General features: G+C 29.1%; 1 protein-coding gene across 1 annotated transcript; it reads left to right on the top strand.

Moving 5' to 3' along the window:
• Positions 1-3,498: 3,498 nt before the first annotated feature.
• Positions 3,499-19,812, top strand: LOC107453112 (multiple coagulation factor deficiency protein 2 homolog). The gene is made up of 5 exons (XM_016069802.4): positions 3,499-3,742; positions 5,845-5,942; positions 10,640-10,723; positions 14,909-15,033; positions 19,524-19,812. The coding sequence occupies exons 2-5, from the start codon at positions 5,854-5,856 to the stop codon at positions 19,649-19,651; spliced, it is 426 nt and encodes a 141-aa protein (XP_015925288.2). The 5' UTR covers positions 3,499-3,742; positions 5,845-5,853; the 3' UTR covers positions 19,652-19,812.
• Positions 19,813-21,605: the final 1,793 nt, after the last annotated feature.

Raw genomic sequence — 21,605 nt, 5'->3', positions numbered from 1 at the left:
GAGTTTCTTCAATTTTAAAGCAATATACATGCACTGAATACTTGGTCTGTAACAAAACTGAGAAGAGCTTAACATTTCTTTGTGTTTATAGCTTAGCTTTAAAAGTACAATTAGTAAACTATTGTTTAGGAACATTTTAATTTTTCAAAACCTAGTTAATGAATCAGCTATGTTATACATCTTTAAATCCCTGAATAAACTTGATTGTTGTGCTCAACAAAGTACTAAGTTTTACTTAGTTACTTATAACACCTTGATATTGTTATTGTACCATCGAATACGAAAAAAATGATAATCAATGGAAGGGTGGAAAAATATCGTCTTACAACATACGACTAACAACAATAAAACAAGAATCAAATCTTCTTTTTTTTTTCTTTTTTGAAGAGAAAGACAAAACAAAATGTTTGTCTTCTAAGAAGAAAAGAAATACCCTGTCCCCTCTATTCTCCCTCATAGTGGCGAAGACAAAAATCACACCCGCTCTTACAAGAGAATTGCCAAACAGGAGAGCGCGTCGTGAAATGACTCTGGATTGGAAAATCTAGACCCGGAGCTCTTTAGTTCGAATTCTGTTGACAGCCAACGAGCAACTCTCTCAAATATCACTCCTTCCACATCACTTTTGAGACTATGCAATTTGCACAAGAATGAGTATATGCTGTTTCAATTTTCAATACATAGAATAATATTTGTTTTGGAGCAACTTTGACATATTTTTGCTCAATTTTGAAAAACCTGTATTTACCGTAGAATCTGTTAAACAGGCTGATGCACTAGCTCTTGTACGGTACCATGGCACTTTGTGCACGGTTTAAAATTCAAATAAAATAAGCAGAAAACCAATTTTGAAATGATAGTCGAAGAGAAAAAAGTTACCATGGTCTTTTTTTAGAAATTTTAGTGCATTACAATTTACTGCAAATAAGAGTACTGTAGCAGAGACTATATTTTACAGTACTGTTTACCCTAAAAATTTTAAAACATATTTGATAGTACAAAATTTTACATTTAATTTTTTAAAAAGTAGTTTTTTGAACAGAGTTTAAACTCAAATGACAGAGTACTATTAAATACTAAACGTTTTTTAAATGCACCAAAGCCTTGTTTGAAAGCATATTTTCTCTCCATACTACATTATTTGGCAAAAACTATTAAATTTGAAACAAAAGCTATAAGCAGAATTAAATTTCCAATAACGGATATTAGAAAAACCAAATGTTTTGAAAATGCATTACAACCTGGAATGAATGAATGAAAATAGAGAAAGGCTTATACTAAACAAAAAATAACTCGTTCGGTTTTATAGAATGTGGGGAAAATGATTTCGGTTAAAATTATATTTTAAAATAAAACTGCTTTGCTTGAACATTATAAGCTGAAAGTAAAATAACGCAAATCCTTATTTTGCCATTTATATTTTATTCCTTGAAAAGAAAGTATAAGTTCGTACTTAAAAAAGGTAAAAACTTTGAAAAAACGAAACTAGCACCTATATTTATCATTCTGCAGATAGTGTTCACTTTATAAAAGCTAAGTGGCATTTTAAACGAACTATTAGGTTCTTTTATCAGGAAGAAAACCGCTTATTTTCTTAACTTTATCACAATTGAGGAAGAAAAACTTTATTATAAAGAATAATTGGTAAAAATATTGAAAAAGATATTATTGAAAATTCGAAAAGCACATTAGAAATATGGTAGTTCTTTTTTCGATTTTAGGGATACGCTGTACGTTTCTGAATTGTATAAATTCCTATACAATCTACAGAGCTAAATAAAAGCATTTGAAATTAAACTTTACAATATAAAAGTATGCTTTGTTAAAAACTTAAATTGAATAAATTTGATTTATATTTATACTCCATAATACAAAATATTCCGTAATCATTGCCTTAAATACAGATTTTGGAATCCTTTCCGAACCGTTAATAAAAGTTACGCATGCATTTTTAGACTTAAAAAAAATTTGAGAAAAATAAAAAAATTGGAGAAACAATTGCAAACGGTGGGATGAAAAACGTTAAACCTACTTGGTTGCTGGAGTTATTGAAAGCAATTTAGAATTCATTATCAAAAACACTTTCGAATTCAAATCGGAAATCAAACAGGTTTTCGTGCTTTTAGTTCTCTATAGTTCATATTTTTTTCTTCCGTCAAATACTAATTTTTGACCCCTAATATATCCATGTCTATACATAGAGGAAAAAAATTTTTTAAATTACCGTATTTTATGCTAAAGACATTTCTGGCTAAGAAAAAAAAAACATTTCTTGTAATGAAATCAAATTATATAGCATTTAAACCATTCAACTGGTCATTTTTATTTTTTCGTACATATAGTTAAAGCTTACCGGAAATTCTGGTTTTCAAAATTATGGTTCTTAATACCGCACATTTAATTAAAAATACAAAACTGAAAAATTTAAGCCGAATAAATGGTTTTTATGCCAGGCTCTAAGATATCATGCTATAATTACCAAAATTTACCACATTTGCCATATTTTATCAGTAATTACATAGCAATATTTTATTGTTAATATTACCAAACTCATTACCGAAACACTTTGACAACTTTGATAGAGCCAGAAACACGGTACATTTAACCATACTCTGGTAGTTTTGACCTTTTTTTTCTTCTCTGTGTAGAAGTTTAACTTCACTTCTGACAAAAATTCGAAAAATATATGTTGGTTGGTTGGGTCTGATGCCACTTGCCACACCGGCAAGCCTGCTTGGTGCAACCGAGAAAATTTAGGGCGGAGTGTGCGATTCTTGTTTTTCAGTGGCGCCATCTATGGCCAGGAATTCGACTTCTGCCACATCATGCGTCACACCTGTTTATAAGGCGGACCCATTCATGCATCCATTCATTCACAGATCGTAATATTGACCAGAACCAGAGAACGATCGGTCTCCAATCCAGTACCTCGACAGAACTTTAACGTGTATCAGTCACCAACTACACGGGGAGTCTTCAGCCGGCGGGGTTCGAACCAACGAGCTCTCGGACAAGGGCCCAGCGCCCTACAGACCAGGCTATCCCGGCCTCGAAAAATATATGTAAAACACATAATATTTTCGAAATAAACCTCTACACTTTAAACGTTTTATTCAACGCTGATTAAAATTAGAATATTAAAGCCGAAAAAAATTCACCGTTTGATCCTTTTAAACAATTTAAGCCTTATTAATCCCAAGCTTTAAGCAATTAACTACTTGCGAATTTAATAAAGAATTTTGTTCTTCTTGATTTTAATCAAAACATCCCAAATTAAAGCAAAAGTTATTTTAAGAAATTACAAATTGATCATGCTTAAAACAAGACATTAATCTAATTCAAAGAAAATTAAAACTGAAAGCAATGAAATAAAGAGCGATAAAAATTACACTTCCCTTTTTTTATATTTGCAGCTAGAATGTACGGAAATTTCGACCCATTCCTATCTTTGATGTTTAAATTATTAGGCGATTTAAATAAGGAAACGGAAGCATATTCAGGATGTTATAAGCCACCCCATGTGATAAGCCATTCTTTTGCTTGTTGCTTCGCCTCTATTCAATGCCGAATTTGAAATAAAACAGCTCGTTTATCATTGCCTATTTTATTGCTTTTATTTTAATGCATTAAGTTGTTTGTTTTATTGTTCTTCTGGTGTGTTGCTGTTAGTAACGCTTTTAATTTAAATGCTATGTAATTAACTTATTCAACTAACATCGCTCAACAGGATTACTTTAGAAAGGTGAGTAAATCTTTTGAATTAAGAAACGTGTACAAAAACAAATGCACTATTTCATTCGAATGTAGTTTTCATTATCCATTTAGAATATTTTTTATTTTTATGTCGCTTAAATCCTTTTATTTTATTGCTTTTATANTATATATATATATATATATATATATATATATATATGCAATTGTTTTATATTCACTGCGAAAAAAAGTATGGTTAAAAGCAGAGTATGGTAAAATTTACCGTGTTTCTAGCTCTATTGGAACACCTAAAATATCGGTATTTTTTTCCGAAGTGCTTTGGTACCGATCTTGGTAAAATTAACTAAGCAACCATTTTTGCAATGCCATTTATGGTGATGATGTAAACAAAAGATACACAACTGTAGTTATCGTCAAAACATATTATATAATACTGACAAAATAACAACTGTTTGAAAGAATTAATGCGAATATATTACTAAAAACGCGCTTGTATTTTACACGAAATTGTTTTGCTATTAATTCACCGAATTGATTCTAATATGCATAAAAATATGTGTTCCCACCAAACAAACAAACATGAAATAAATGAATAAATAAAACTGTAACAGTGAAAAAGTAAATGAAAATGTGACTACTTGTACTGTAAAAAATTAGTTTAACTTGACTCTAGAAATGGTAGTAACTATATACCATTTTTTTGACATTGTAGCAGGCTGATTGTATTGACATTGTAGCAGTTAAGACAACAAAATTCCTTTTTGACCAATAAATGGTACTGTAACAAATTAATTCATCAAATATATAAGCAGAATGCATAAAAATTGCATTTTGCTTGTTCAAATAGACTTTTTAAAAGCATACGCTCTAATTTCTGATTTTTTAGGAACTTCGTCGAATTCAGAAATTTTGATAGCGATAAAATTGCATTGTTTTTTCAAGAAAAATAAATACTATGAAAAATAAAGACATGTAGCTGTACATATTTATGGCAAAACTATTAAAAGACATACTCTTTGCGCTAGAATCAAGTACCAATTGCGCTGTAAAAACTTATATACATTCAAGAAAAGATAGTTAAGGGGCTATTTGAATTGATTTTGAAGTTAATAGAAAACAATAATTTTGAATGTTAAAAAAAAGTGGTTTTATTTTCCTTCTTTCTCCTTTTTAATATATTACAAGTATGCAAACTTTACCTGCAACCAAATGCATGTACTCATTACACTCAATCTATACTCATCGTTGGTTTTCGAAACTGGATGCAAGAAAGGGGGTTTTCTTTAATATAATTGCTTACTGGTTATTGTATATGAAATGAAAGTATGAGTAATAGCGTGTTTATGATGTACTTTGGATGAATCCTTTTCTGACATTATTTACTGAAACAAAAGGAGCTCAAACTTTAATAAAAAAATTTGCCAGCCGATAATTTTTTTTCCTATGGCTCCTAGACTATTTCAGGCACAATTTCTCTTTAATTTTAAAATGCCAACGCTTTTCCAACTAGCTTGAGTCCTCAAGCTTTACCTTGGTTCTGTTTCAGTTATCAAAATGTTTTAAATCGTTTCTAGAGTATTACATGCAGGACTTCATTAAATTTTGTTCAAGGAATTTTTATGTGTTGGAGTAGTCCACATAATCCTCTACCTGGACAACAATAGTGTCAAACTCTGTCTGGTGTCCCACCACTGATAGTTTTGAAGGCCGTACCAGTCGCAGACCTATCGCCTAAACAGCTCAATAGGTGCGAGATATACACATGCGCACCAACCACTTTTATAATAATTGGGGATAGAAAAATGGCAGTCCAGGTTTAAAAATAAATTGTCCTAGAGGAATTTTTAATAGAAGGGCCTTGGTTCACCCTCGACAGTCATGTAAATGGGATGATGTCACATAAAACTTATCGCTATTTTTACCATGAAGCAAAATTTAGAGAACTTTCCAAAATGATTAAATTGAAAAAATAACATTATATGGATTGACCACGAGAAAAGAATTAAAGAATTTCAAATTTAATAATTTAAAAAGTCCTGCTTATTAAATACTTCATTTTGCTAATATTATCAGCTCTATATATAGTTATTTGAGTAGTTATACATCTTTTTTTTTTTACTTTTAATGCAGGTTTTTATAATGATCTGGAGATTCCTCATACTGACATGTCTGCCTTTCAGTTATGCAAAAATAAATGAATCAAAAAGAAAATTAAAAGTAGATAAGGAGTAAGTGCATGTTATCTGTTCAATTTTTTTAATTGTGATTAATTTAAAAATGTTTCCAATGTTTGTGTGTTTTTCAGTAAAGGTACATCTGTTTTAAGTTAACTTAATTATTTATGTAAAACTGTAATTTCAAATCACATTCAAGTGTTTTTTCTGATGAGGAAAGCTATTGTCGATAATCATTTTTAAAAGAGAGCCTATTTAAAACGTATTTTGATATTTTCTTAATTTTGATGATCCCTTTATCAGAAAATCGAATGTATCAAATTCCATCTATCACTGTATAAACATTTTTAAGCATATGAACACTGAAAATAAAACAATAACAAGCGTTAAATTCCAATCATTATACAACGAACTGAAAACGGTTCTTGAACCTGCTATAGATACTTTTAATTAATAATAGCTATACATAGAAAATAAAATCATTTTATCAAAAAGATTTCAATCCTTTGTAAACTTTGCCAAGAAGAGTGAATAACAATGTCAACAAAGTCTCTGAAGTAAGCAATCTATGGACTGCTATCGATACTGCAACATTTAATTTATAATACCTATGGATTAAAATTAAAAAGTGTAAGTCACATGAATTTCAATCTTTTCGAATGAACGCCAATAAGGAATAACAATGTCAATTAAATTCAAAAATCAACCAACCATCATTAGCAATCTGGAGTTGGATTTTGATAAGTATTATTCACTGATTTTAATTTAAAATCACTTGTTCAAGATTGGAAAAAGTCACTAGACCAAATAGATTGTTTTAGAAACAGTGCCAAGCATGAATATCATCTACATCAATATCTTCTAATTAATGATTTATTGTAATATGATCTTTAATCTGATTTGTGGAGACAATTTTATTACGTTATTTGTTTGCTGGAAAAGTTTTAAAAAAAGGTGTCAAGTATTGTGATTTTTCATTTAATTTTTCAAATTTTTTTTGCACATTTTGTTTTGCATTTTGCATTATATATGGATTTAGTTTGCTATTGTTATGCAAGAAACAATGATGATATCGAAAAATCAATAAATAAATCCAAGACTAAATATTCAAAAACTACCTAAGATACACTGCATTGCTAGAATTTTCAGTCTAAAATACGGTAAAATAACAAGCAGCAGCCTGTCCATCTAGTTAACAGTAAAGTCTACGTTTAAGAATACTTTTTAAATTTACGGTTTTAAACCGTTTATAACTAGTATAGTAAAAAAACATGAATAAAAAAAGGATGCGTTTTTTTACCATTTACCACCAGAATGGTTTCAAAACCATTTGAAAATTAAGTGGACATTGGAGCTAAGCTTTTTGTTAGGTATTGGGCATAAGGGTTGGGAATACAGGACACTGGAAACTTTTAACATATTGAAGGAAAGGGAGGAAATATTGTGGTATCAACGCTGGGGCTCGAATCCTCGTTCTGTCAGTCAAGCATGATATTTACAGATTAACTCTCTCGGCTATAACACGTACGCAGTTTCAAGGAACTGAGCTTATTAGGTGGGCCCAGTTGGTGTGATAAGACTCTGGTTGTTTAACTATATTAGATAAAAGCATTTAATAAACGGTTTTTCCCACTGTTTACAATTTCAATACCATCTTATTTATGGTATTTGAACGTTTTGTTTGAATATAATAAAATAACTATTAAATAGATTGTTATCAAACCATTTTTTTCAGAAAAATTTCTAACAGTGTATATCGTAACTAATTATCTGAATCGAAGTTTCTATCTTATAGTCTGAGAATATATTAATCATTTCTGAGTGCAATAAAAAATATGTTTTATAGCTTTTAAAAGTTAAAATTATGGTGATTTAAAATTTTCTGCTTTATATCTTAAAAAATTTACGTTGTTGGAATTTTCCTTCTAAAATTATGTTAAAATAATTGGCAGTGAAATGTCCGTCAATTAACCTTAAAACTTACGGTAAAAATCATTTTTAATCCTCATGGTTTTGAAACCATTCGGTTTTTTACCACTTACAACTAGCATAGTTTCAAAAACATAAAATAGAAATTTAACTAGATATTGGAGCTAAGCTTTTAGTTAGGTAATGGCATTGAACAGTGCAGGACACAAATTGGAGAGTACAGGACCCTGGAAGCTTTTCATGTTTTGAAGGTAATGGAGGAAATATTGTGGTGTCAAAGGTGGGATTCGAACCTCTATTCTATCGGTCATGAGACTGACGGATTACCCCTGTCAGTTTTGGTTTTTCCACTGACAACAAAAGAGCTCCTGCTTGTTTGTAGACAGTGTGTCCCCTGAAGAAGTGCTGTCTTGCAAACACGCATATATTTTAATTTTTACTGATTTAATGTTTATTTGAATTTCTGAAATAACCCTCCCAACTGTAATATATGTATCCAGCTGCAGGGCATTAAGTGGTTTCATTAGGTGGGCTTAGTTGGTGCGATAAAATACTGGTTGTTTAACAGTATCAGGAGCGAATTGTTAATGTTTTTTTTCGTCCACAGTTAACAGTTGAACCCATCTTATTTATGTTTTCTTACTGTTTCATTTAAATATGGTGAATTAACAATTAAAAAAATTCTTGTTTGACCATTTTTTCTGAAAAATTTCTACCAGTGTATCGTCAATAATCTTATACATCTAAAATAAAATTCATGATCGAAGAATTTCTGAGAAAATATACGAAAATAATAGTTTTTCAGAAATTGTTGTACTGAACGATATAATTCTTTCAGAAATTAGATAGAAATAAGAATTCTAAAGAAATAATTTTGATCACTATTTTAACGCTTGCTGGATTGGATATAAAAACTTCACCACTTATACTTAACAATAATATAAACTATTGAAATTAATATATATTTCATCTCTCAAACCAGTTTTATACAAACTGCACTATTAGAAATTTCTCAGAAAAAATCGTTAAATAAGAATTCATTTATTTGTTATTTTATTATATTAAAACAAAACAGTCAAATAACTATAAGTAAAATGGTATTGAAATCGTTAATTGCGAGAAAAACTGTTTATTAACAGCTTTCACCTAATACGTTTAAATAACCAGAATTTTATCGCAACCAACTAAGCCTACCTAGTGCAGCAACTTTGAACAGATTATAACCGCAAGGGTTAATCTGTCAGTATCATGACAATGGGGGTTCGAAACCCAGCGTTCAACACAATTTAGTTCAATCAAAATATTTCCTCTATTTCCTTCAGCACATGAAGAGTATTTAGTGTCCTACTCTCCCAATTTGAGTTCTGCTCTCTCCAATGCCAATAAAGGGATGTTTCCCAGACCGTCGCCAATAGCCCATTGTGCAGCTCTAGTGCGACGCAAATGAACAAATCAATCAATCAATCAACCAATCCCAATTACCAAACATAAAGCCTAACTCCAATGTCCAGTTAAATTTCTTTTTTGCTAGACATTTCGCATCTCAATTTCTCTTTTTGAATTCACGATAGCTGCAAATGGTTGAAAAATAATATGGTTTTGTATCCATGGTCTTATAACCATACTAGTTGTAAACTGTCTCAATACCGGAAAAGTAAAAAAGTTATTTACAGCAAACTTTACGGTTAGTTGGGTGGACAGACGGCTACTGCTTATTTTAGCACAATTTTGGAATGAAAATTCTAATAGTTCGTGGCTCACGAGCCACATATTGTGATTCGTTAAATTCTTGCACTTGGATGAAATTATGAAACAAATCTAGCCATTCACTGCCTTAAACTACATGTTTTTTAATCAACCATCTTAAACTTAAAAAAATAATTTAAAAAATAAAGCAGATTATTACAGTTTCGACGGTTCTTCTTGGCAGAATTCATAATTTAAAATTTCTGAGCTTGCAAAGGTTTATTTCTCTTTTTAAACAGAAAACAGACATGTCCCTCCCTTTATAAATCAACTATTCTTTTTTATTGTCACTTTCTCCCCTTTAAAGATGACCATCAGAACGAAAATCACAAGTTTCCCGAGTCCTAAGTACACTCAGATATATTAATAATATATATTTTCAATTATCAATTATATATATTCTGATAATATATTATCAGTTTTTTTTCGACAGTCTTAGTCAATAACATATTTATGTTTCCTTACTTTGAATACAAAATCATATAACGAATTACATGAACTTTCTTTGATTTATTATGCTTTTTTGTAAGTTTAATTTTTAATTAATGCATGTTAGGCTATCATTTAGTTAATACATTTTAGTATTTAAATCAAAATATTATGCGAATCAGTATTTTAAAAAATGATTTTATTTCAAATTTTTAAAACAATTCCTTTTAAACATGCTGCATTAATAAACTAACTAAAATATGCCATAGTTGATTTCTTTTAAAAATATGTTTCGTATTTATTTAAAAGAAAAATACGAATAAAATAAAAGCGAAAGAGAAGTTTCATAATTAATTCAAAGCAAAGTAATATGTTTCCATACAAAAACGTTTCTCTTTATTTCTTCTAGCTAACAGAGCAATTAAATTATGGTTATGATTATTCATCTGCAAAATACATTAGGAGCCTAAAAGATTACGAATATTATAAAAGGAAAATCTCTTTATTGAAATATTATGCAAGCATGCATAATATATGTATTAGATTTAAATATCCTGAATAGCTGTTAAAAAATTCTATGCAAAATAATACCTAATTTTTTTCTTCAACGAGTTGTTCTGAAATATTAATTTTTTCCTTTTGTCTAGACACTTGAAGTTTGATTTTGCCGATATATTCGGTCCTTTAACTGCTTTGTTCACAGATGATAAAATGGATTTTCAATATTTTGCGTAAGTATTATTCATTGGATTTTATTCGACTTACAAGTCTCTCTCACGTCAAATAGTTTAATTTTTTTTCGTTACATCTTGAATTTTCTTATTTTGCATTCAAACTTTTCTCGGGTTATTTATGTTTTAAGAGCTATTTGTGTAATGTGATTAGACAATTAGGCTTACAAAGGCAGAATTCAAGAATTTTTCGCTCCCACTTTTTTTTGTCAAAACATCATCCTCACATAGAAAAAAAAAACCTTAAAATGAAGATATACGATATTTTTATCACAAATAATGGCGACTATAGGCAAAGTCAATTAACAAAATGCAGCATGCGAGCCATTGTGCGTTCTCATATTCCTCCCCACTTCCATCAGGCTGCATCTTTTGGTGCAGTTGAATTGCTAACATGCCAAAAACTTATGAAATAAACTTTTCTTCATCTCTGCCTAGCACCGTCAATTTTGATGATAAAAATGTCAGTCTGAATCCCTTTAAAGATTCTTTTTTCTTACTGTCAGTATCATTTTTATGACGAAGGAAAGTAACTATATCCTTTTAAATATTGAAATTCTGTATGTGCAACTGTAACCGTTATAAACGGGTAAACGTTTCAAACACTATTTTGAGTGGTTAGCATGCAATTTCTTTTTTGAGGAATTTCATTTGCCAAGAGTTCACATATTCGTTAAGTTATTTATCAGTCACCCTGTATTTGATGCAAATTCCCTTTACAATTAGAAAATTTTCTTATGCTTCGAACATTATGACTCTATAAATCTATAGAGTTCAACAAGAGGAGAACTTCGGATTCATATTTATTTGCACAGATTCATGTGTACTCGCATCTAAATGGAGAAATTTAAGTACAATGGATTTTACGAGAAAACAACTCAGGATAAATAAATTTATATAATGAAAATGAAATTTTAAATAATTGAAATTTATCTCATGAAACATTTTATATAAAGTTCCATAATGAAAAAAAAATCAAAAAACTATGCATTAATCTTCATAGTTGTGAATACCTCTTCAAGCGGTCACTGCTAATGTAAAAAGATATACTGCATTCATCAATCTATACAGGGTATTACATAAAGATCATCCTTAATATGTATTTTTAAAATTAGCACTTACATTAACATGTATTAAGCATAATCTCAATTTTGAAACTAGTAAATTTAGGTGGTAAAATCAATTTACCACGAATTTACCTGAATTACATATATTTCTTACAATTAGAAAAAATAAAAGATCCTGCATAAAAAAACTTTAAAATTAAAAGCTTTCTATGGGCATAGTGCTGTTCACGATGTTCTCTCTTAGTATTGTACAAAGTGTATTTTTAGAATCATTATCAAAACGAAAAACAAAAAAGTATGCCACATAGGTCACAAATTAATATTAAAGTGAGGAATGACAAAAAAGTCGTCGAAATCTGACAAATCACAGTATAGGGAAGCATATGCAATAAACAGCACGACACATTTGATTGCGGTTGGAAACAGAGAGTATTGAAAGACACTTATTAAAATGTCAACCTTCAATTAAACTTGTTTTGATTCTTATTACACTCAGATTCTTCTGCTGTTATTGGTTGGATTTCAAAGGAATTGTCACATGTCAGATTTTAATTTTTCTCTAGATTAGATATTAATTTACGACCCCCAATGAGTGTATAATTTTTTTTTTCATTTTTGATTCGGATTGTAAAACGCATATTAATATCGGTCCTTACGAAACACCCTGCATAAAAGCAGAGTGCGAGTAAAACCATATCATTATTTGAATAGAGCGATTTTTGTTTTAATATTGACTCTATTAGGCACCTGTTGATCTAGAGTAAATTTCATTAGAAAAAAAAATCTTGACCCTTTTCAAAGAAATTAACATTTTAGTCAAACTAATAATTTCATATCATGTATATATTCATACTAAACTAAACTCAGTGGGCCGACATCCCATAGAAGGTCAAGGCTTTGGGCTCATATTTCGGTTGGGTAGTCAGTCCAAGGTGGAACCCCCTGTTTTTAGTTCCCAAGCATGGTTGGTACTTATTTTAGGAACCCACTGAAGGGAAGAAATTCTGAGTCAACCTTGCCCGGCCCGAGGATCGAACCAAGGACCTGTTCCACGACAGCGTGTAACGCTACAACTCAGCCACAGGGCGTCGTATATATTCATAATAACTTTAATAATCTGCATTTTAAATAAAAGCTACCAAAAAAATTTATTTTTTTATTTGCTTACTTTTTTATTTTAATTTCTAATATTTATTATTTATTTATTTAATATTTATTTATTATTTATTTATTTAATATTTATTTATTTAATATTTATTTATTTATATTTACTTATTTAATATTTGTTTATTATTTATTTATTTAATATTGATTTATTTAATATTTATTTATGTATTTACTTGTTATCTATATTTTTGCATAAAGTTAAAAACTATTAGTTAGTTCAAGTTCAAGAAAAAGATCCTAATATTTAGAACCTGTTAGTGACCTTTTAGAGCAGAAATATTAAACTTTTTTTTAATTTTTAAACTGAACTTTTCGAAGCACTAAAAGTAATGATGACAAAATCTAAGATTGATGAATGCAAATATTACATTTTGTCTAAACTGAATACTTTTAGAAAAAATTAAAAAAAGAGATGAAAAAAAAGTAGAATGTAAGGTTGTGTGAAAAAAGAATAATAAGTAAATTAAGAGTTTTATTGACTATTCCAGCTTATCAAATGTGAAAAGAGTTTTGAAAAATGATTTTCCTTAAGTCAGAAATTCATGTAATATGAAGTTCCATTTAACATTATAAGAATCAAAACTTTTGGGAACATACATTAATCATACGAGCCTTTAATTCAATCAGATTTAATGGTTTGTACATAAAATGATTATAAATTATGAGTAGATGTTGTATAAAAACTAATTATTAGAGACTGAAATCATAACTTAATTCATTTATCACAGTAGATTTATAGTTTTCAATATAAAAATGCCTTTTTTTGAATAGCTTTATTGAATAAAAATATTAAATCACCGAGAAAGTATGTTTAAAATCTATTTTAATATTTCGAAGTAAATGACTTAAGCAAAGAAAAGCATTTTAGAATTCGTTTTATTTTATTTTAAAGCAAACAAAAAATCCAAAAATAGATAATAGTGTTTTTCGTTTATTTTTTGCTTATTAATATTCTCTGTTTTGTAGCTCTTATTAATTTTTTTGAACACTCTCAAAAATAAATCTCTCACTTTAATAATTCAGAATATCCTTCAGCTGCGTTTCGTTAATTTTGGGATCATTCAAAAACCATTTCGTCAAAAAATCACGTGATTTGTGATGAAACGCGAAATCTCAAATGCATGATGAAAATGTTTCCTCAACTTCAAACCTTATTTTAATGCATTAAGGGAAAACTGAGATTAAAGATTAAAAGCATACATGTATAATAAAGTATATGATGAAAAAATTTATTTTTTAAATTCAAAACTCAGACCACTACAAAGTCGGTCGTTGTGCAAGTCAAATAATTATAAAAAAAACTTGTTAAATTTAAAAATATTAAGGTTTTTTGCAATGAGTCAATAAAATCTCTTTTTTTTTGTCTAACACATAAATTTAAATTTTTTAAAGCCTAAATGTAAAGAATTTTACTTTTCAGTTTAGATAATTAAGTAACAACATTTTTTATTGTATGTAACATGAAATGTAACATTTAGGTTCTATGGAAGCCACATAAAAATTAATCTAATATATCGGAATCTGCATAATAACCCAACCTAAAGTTAGGATAAAAAATTGAAAAAAAAATTTTTCATTAATGAAGATTAAAATATTTGTGTAAGCTAAAAGACCAAAATAATACATTTCATTTATACTAACGTTATATTCTTACTGTCATTTTAAATTCAACATGCTTTTACCTGAAAACTAGAATTTTATATTTCGCTTAAAAAAAATTATTCCAAGAAAAAAAAATTAGAAAATTCAGGCTTGTTCCGAAAATCCTAAGTATTTTTAATTTTGATTACTGAAATATTCTGGTGAGCAATGTTATAACTTCGTTTCGATATGAAATTAAAAATTTGGAGAATGATTTTTCCTAATATTATTTTGCACCACAATTACGGAATTTATTATAAAACCTCCTACAATAACCAATAATCGATGTTTCTATTTTCTTTTCTTGTAGGGTCCATGATTATGATAGCAATAATAAACTGGATGGTTTGGAACTCTTTATTGCCTTAGGCCACGAATCAGATCATGAACACCATGATTCAAAAACTAAAGAAAAGCAAAATGAAGATATAGAAAGTAATTACGTTGTGAAATAGTGATTTATTTTTGCATACATATTTATTGTAAAGAGAGCCTACTGCAGTAATATTATCATTTATAGTGAAAGAAAGTAAAAAGAAAAATTATCGTAAAAAAATAAAGTTTTAAACTTTTCTTTGTCGGAGAACAAAAAGAAAATCTTAATTTTTGTTAGCTTACTTTAAAAGAGAGAACTAAATTTATATTTACAATAGATGATCGTATTTTTCGTTTTTTATGTCTGGAGATCCAATACTTTTATTTTTAAAAGCATGATTTACATCGGGACAGCAACCATTATCTGAAATGGTTCTTAAAAATATAACAGTAGGGGACATTTTTCCCCTAGTGCATGAGATTTTTTAGCGGATCCTGGATATTTTCACGTCGCTGATTTCGAATCTGCAATCGATTTTTCTCTTTAAACTACAGCTTCCTTAATGATGTTTTTCGTCTATTCTTGTGTCGAAATGTGCAAGTTTAAAAACGTTATGGATAACAGTGGATCGTGTAAATGTAGAGATTGACTTCTGGGGGTTTTAAAGCATATCATCTAGATTAAAATTGCATAGGAACTGACTCCCGCGTATGTCGTAAACACCTGCAGGGAAGATTCCCTCTTATGCTGTTTCTTCAGGTGCTTTAAAACAGGTCATAATAAGGAAGAGCTCCTAGCCGCCTGCAATAACATTGCCGGACAGAATTTCCCAAGCACTTTTGATTCGGAACTCCCCTAGAAGTTTGTCGTAACAAATATACAACCTCTTGTTATTCATAACGTTTTTAAGCTTGTGCACTTCGACAAAAATTGACAAAAAATGACATTTAAAAAAATTCTGTATCCTTAGAGAAAAAAAAGCTAATTTCATATTTGAAATCACCCACAACTGAATTAGGCAATATAAAGTATTTGTTTAAATGCTGCAAAAAAATTTATCACATGTGTAATCAATTCATTGTTTATTTATTTTTTCAACTATGCATGATACAAAAGCATTATTTAAAGTGGGTTGTGTAATTAAATTTCTTAAAAAATCTATTTTCGCACATTGCTGAATATTCTCCATAGCTTTGACATCCCGGTGTATTTTTTTCTATGGCATCCATGTAATATAACATAAAAATGTAAGGACATAAAACCATTTTCTATTGCTGTATACGTATTCTTATTGGCCAAGACGCACATGGCAGGATTTAGTTTTCTCACATGATTTCTTTGGTTCTCATCAGCATTAAATTAATAAAAGTTAAGGTCTTGCAAAAATATTTCAGATCCCTGAATTAAAGTATTTACCTATAATATTAGAATGATTTTACGTAGAGTTTCCCTAAACTCTAACGTTAACGTTATTTGTACTTCACAGCGCATGCGCAAAACATTTCCCAGCATATCCTCGGTCAATCAAAGGTAAAAAATAAAGTAAGCATTACGGTTAATAGGGAGATTTCACGAATTTCCGTTAGCTTCCCTGCGCCCCAGTACTTAAGGTTTCAAGTAATTGCTCATGAGCACTTCTAGTGCGCATGCATCAGCTTTGGTAAAATGCGCATGCACCCATGAAAAAATCTTAAACTTACGTAAAGGAAAATAAGGGATTTTGTAAAAAGCCGTAAGTTAAAAATGCCATCGTAGTGAGATATCATTTTAGCTTTGACTATAAAATCAAAACAAGAATTTACAACGAACTTATCAACAAAGCTATGGTATACGATTCAAGATGAGTTTCTCTTCGTAAAAGTGTAGTAAGCAAAAAAATTCGGTAGATTTTGATGGATTCAGTGATAAAGAAGGCAGCTTATAATTCAGATTTGTGGTAAAAGATTGAAGAAATTTAGTTTCTGCATGAAGTTTACAAATAACCATAACTTACAATAGTTGGATTTAAACTGCACAGGTAAATTAGTAGTAATGTAGCACGATTCATTTCTAAATTTCACGGACACATTGATTTAAATTTGCATTCCATGTCCATGGTTTGAAGGCCGGCTAAAACAGAAAACAATATTTAACAGCTATAAACAGAGTGCTTGTAGCCTTTTCTTTCAAGCGTTAATTACACCAAAAAGACGTAAAGATACGTAGCATCTAAAATTAACGCGAGAATACGCAATTGCTTCATATCTTACGTACGGGAGCGTACGTAACGTACGAGCTTACGAAACGTAACGTACGAGCTTACGTACGGGAGAGTATGGAAGTTAACTTAAAAGTGTGAAATATTCCTAATGTAAGATAAACGCTACGCAAATGCTCTCTAATTATTGATTATCCTATCATAACGTTTGATTATTAATCCAAATTTGAGGTTTATTATTAAAGAAAAAGTTTTTTTTTTAAATAAAAGTTAGTTATATTATTAACTAATTACCCATACGCAACTTATTAGAATCGGAAACTAAATCTGCAAAACCAAATCAAAGTTTAATAAAACATTCTAGGATTTTTCAAATGAATATTTTTTGTTCCTTGATATTACATTCTGCTTATCGTCAAGATTGTCGAACTCTAATTTTAAATTTAAATAATAAATTAGCAAATACAAAGAAAATATACCTTAAGTTTTGGTTTCCCTTAGGAATTATATTCCTTTTCGAAAATTATTAACAAAATTAAAACCTATGGATATGAAAAACAACCTTATTTACATATTCTTGCCACTACGGGATATACCAATTTAGTATTTTGTTGAAAACAAATAAAAATACTTATTTAATTTCTTAGAACATTTTATGACTACACAAAAAAAAGTTATTAATTGAAGAATTTTCAACACATTAAAACTCTTAGTCAAGAAAATTTGCTTTTAACTATTATGACTTTAATTTTTTTTTTCATTTATGCCGTCTATGAGTAGGAGTTATAAATAATAGCGTCGCTATGACTTATCTTTTAATATCTTTGAACAAGAGACTTAAGATAAGAAATCCTAATGACACATCAAGGGATAATGGCTTTTACATCGTTTTCGGATAAATCCAGAATCTTCGTTTCCCGAATATTGTTTACACTTCTAATATATTTTTAATGACCTTTCAATAGAAAAACAAGTAATAATTTGACAAGATTTTTTTTCATTCGTTTATACATGTGCTTTTTTTAATCTGAATATCTGCTTGTCTAAACAAAGTCGAATTTATCTTTTCTTAAGTCAACTGTAGCAATAAATACTAGGGTATCGAGAAATACGAAACTGGTTGTCACTAATAATAAGTTTTAATAATATTCGTAAGCAATAGATTTGATGCATGATTTTTTCATTTGCACGTAATTCATAAGGGCCTATAAATTATTTGGATTTTTTTTTAATTATTCCATTTGGATACCGCAATTCTTTTCAAGTCATTTCTATTTTTTTAAGTATCGAATGACCCAGAAGGCAACTAAAACAGAAAAAATGCAGGATTTTCTTGTTTGGTTTAAAAGTTTTCAATTTTCACAGTAAAACTTTTAAGTAAGTTAACTTATATCCATATTTAACATCACAGCAATTATTAAAGTTTATAATATTAAAGTATAGCTAGACCAGGAGCTAACATTCCTTTAAACTTTGTTTCGTAAAAATTTCGTCGTAAAAGATTAGAACTTTCCCATTCTAGTGATTTAGGCAGCAAAATGAATACTTGCCTTGCTTTTCTTAAAAGTTCTGGAAATCTTTTAGAACGCTTCTGAAATCAAGAATATTATTAAGTCCTGGTTTAAGCAAATGTTATAATTTTTTCAAGTAAAGCATTCTTGAGTTTTATAGAATTAAGTCACGCTTGACTGGAAAATATTTTGAATTCACAGTCATCGTCAATATTTGAATAAAAAATCAAACGCAAGTAAATGACTGTTACCCAAACCAAAAGCGATAAAGTCGTAGACTCAGGGGTAAGATGCTAAAATTGATTCTTAGAATCAAAAAAGAAGGTGAAATTTGATGTGAGCAAAAAAGATACGGTTTGGTTTACCTGATACGTTTATGAGGTAAATATAATATATTTTTCTGAAAAAATATTATGTGGATATTTGATAATTCATTCTAAATTATGAGGTTTAAACACTAGCTAAAACGAAGGAGGATTTTTGTTCTATCCAATGCATAGCACATATTCGGACTAATTACATTCAAATGAAATATTAAACAACAGTAAAAATTTCAATAGTTTAGCTGGAATAATTTTTTTCTCGAGGATTGGGTTAAACTTTACATCCCTAAAGGGCTAATCATTTAGAATTGCAAATGCCGGATAAGCTTTTCAACATTTCGAAATAATTCGAAACGCTTATCTTTTCTTTAATGAAAGGATTAATACTATAACAAATTATTATTATTTAACGTTTTTTTATTGAGAAACATGTTCATCAGCACAAAACACTTCCTTTCCCCTGTATTATACTTTGGAGTAATTATAATTCCAATAACAAAGAAGCACATGCAAATTAGTTAAGTACCCCGCTTCCTGATTATTACGATATGATTATTAATGTAATTTATTTTTTTCAGGACAAATCGATGATATTTTTCAAGATCATGACCGTAACGATGACGGATTTTTAGATTTCAGGGAATTTTTATCAGTTCAGCGTGATTACCCTGATTTAGCAGGAGAAGGAAAAGTATCAGCAACGTAGTTCTTCCATCGTAGTTCTTCTGTCATTTTCTGTGATAAAATAACAAAATAGAAAGATACTGTCTAGTCAACTGTAAAGCAAGAGGCGCATTTCTAATTGTGAAAATGTAATGCAAGTTTCAAAATTGATTTACTTTGGACAATAAATTCATCTTTTTTTGATTTAGTAATAAATATTTGTCAAAGAGTTTATGGAAATTCAGAAAAAACTATAATCACAACATAAATCGAGTTCGAATTTCTGTACAACAGCCGGAATACTAGCAACAGATAAGAGGTACAAGTTTTTCGGTATATATCTATCAAATAATTGTTTTCTGCTGAATTTCTGGAAGAGAAAATTGTGTTTATTTTCATGAGCCACTCCCACTTTTCGGAAAATTCAAACCACTGAGTGTTTATGGAATCTGCGCTGTTTGTTGTAATACATTTCGAAATTTCAAAGATTGATAAAGACATCTCATCTAGTTAATGGTCAAAAAGACCAAAATAGTTTAAAAAAATCTTTTTTGGAGATCCTTCACTTATTCTCATTTTACACTCAGATTTATAGATAAGTTAATAGAAAACAAATGTGAGCAAACAAGTACATCATTTGAAAATGTTTTGATTATAGGGGCAAACATGGATATTATAAGCTTATATCCTGTTGAGGAAAGCTAACTGAAGATAGAGAATTTTGTGGAATGAAATGTTATTTTAAACTCCATGTTTAATAATTATAAGTTTTTATGGTTTGATTTAAATTTTGAAATTCAATTGCACAAACTAGTTTTTTTGCTCAATCACCACCAAGACCATCATTTTTACTCAAAATTTCCATATCTAAAACTTATTTGACGAAAAGTTAAAAATAAATTGCACTTGTAACATATGATCTCCTGTAAGAAACCTAATTTGATTTTAAATAGCTAGATAGTATTATGACCAATCTAAGAGAAGAGAATCTTAATTTTTCATTTACTATTACAACCATTTAGTCTTTTTTAATTTTATTAGTTTTATTAATTGGGATTTCATGTTATTAGAAGATAGTTTTTAAAATATACACGTAGAAACAATTCCGGTAAAATTACTGTACTTTATGGTAATTACGATTCTGGTAAAAAAACAACAACATAACTCTGCTAAATTAACTGTATTTAAACCATTCATTAGTTATTTTTTTCCGTTCATGTAGTGTTCCGTTCATAACCGGAAATTCTAGATTTAAAAGTTATAGTTCTCATTAAAAAGTAAATTTTAAAGAATAAATGGATTTTATGTCATTCTCCAAGTTCTCATGATAAATTTACGTTACAAGTTTATATTTTATTGCTAATTTTACCAAAACCATAGCCAAAGTAACTCGGCAAAATTACCGAGCTTTTTTTGTTACCAATTAGACAAAAACATTGTAAATTTCATTATATTCCTGTAATTTTAACAAAGTGCATTTTTCTAGGATTCCGTTGCTATGGATAGCGCTAAGTTATGTGATTTTTGATGTAGTGAGTGAATAAAGAAAGACAAGAATAAAGGAATTAATGAAAGTCAATACATCGGTGAATTAGTGAAAGGTTTATCAGTAAATCAAATCAACAAATTAATGAGTCAACTAATCAGCAAATTTGATGATTCTAATATTAGAGAATTTCATTTTAGCATCCAACTGAAATTATAAATTTTACCAGGCCGCGCGATTATCTCTTCATGACCCACTGTATTGTATATGAAATAAACATTTTTGACTCTAGCAGCTTATATAAGGGTCATTCTTACAAAAACAGTCATTTTCATGTCCCCAGTATATTTTATGTTTGTTTTACAACTTATGAAAAAAAAAATTTCAGGGAAAGTGTCCTTCAGAATGCAAGCTAACGAAAGAATAAAAATAAAGTTATCAATATTTATTTCTTATTTATTTTAGGTAATTAAAATATACCAATATGTCATTCCCTCGGTATGAAATTGAT

The sequence above is a fragment of the Parasteatoda tepidariorum genome, chromosome 3 (assembly GCF_043381705.1).
Source record: "Parasteatoda tepidariorum isolate YZ-2023 chromosome 3, CAS_Ptep_4.0, whole genome shotgun sequence".
Taxonomy (NCBI): domain Eukaryota; kingdom Metazoa; phylum Arthropoda; class Arachnida; order Araneae; family Theridiidae; genus Parasteatoda; species Parasteatoda tepidariorum.
The sequence above is the reverse complement of the archived record's forward strand: the minus strand, read 5'-3'. Positions and strand labels throughout refer to the sequence as shown.

What these genes read in the sequence shown, in the direction of transcription:
- LOC107453112 (XM_016069802.4), top strand. Translation starts at nt 5,854, where the DNA reads ATGATCTGGAGATTCCTCATACTGACATGTCTGCCTTTCAGTTATGCA. An exon ending in ATGGATTTTCAATATTTTGC is followed by an intron (nt 10,724 to 14,908) that starts GTAAGTATTATT and finishes CTTTTCTTGTAG; the next exon opens with GGTCCATGATTATGATAGCA. An exon ending in GCAAAATGAAGATATAGAAA is followed by an intron (nt 15,034 to 19,523) that starts GTAATTACGTTG and finishes TATTTTTTTCAG; the next exon opens with GACAAATCGATGATATTTTT.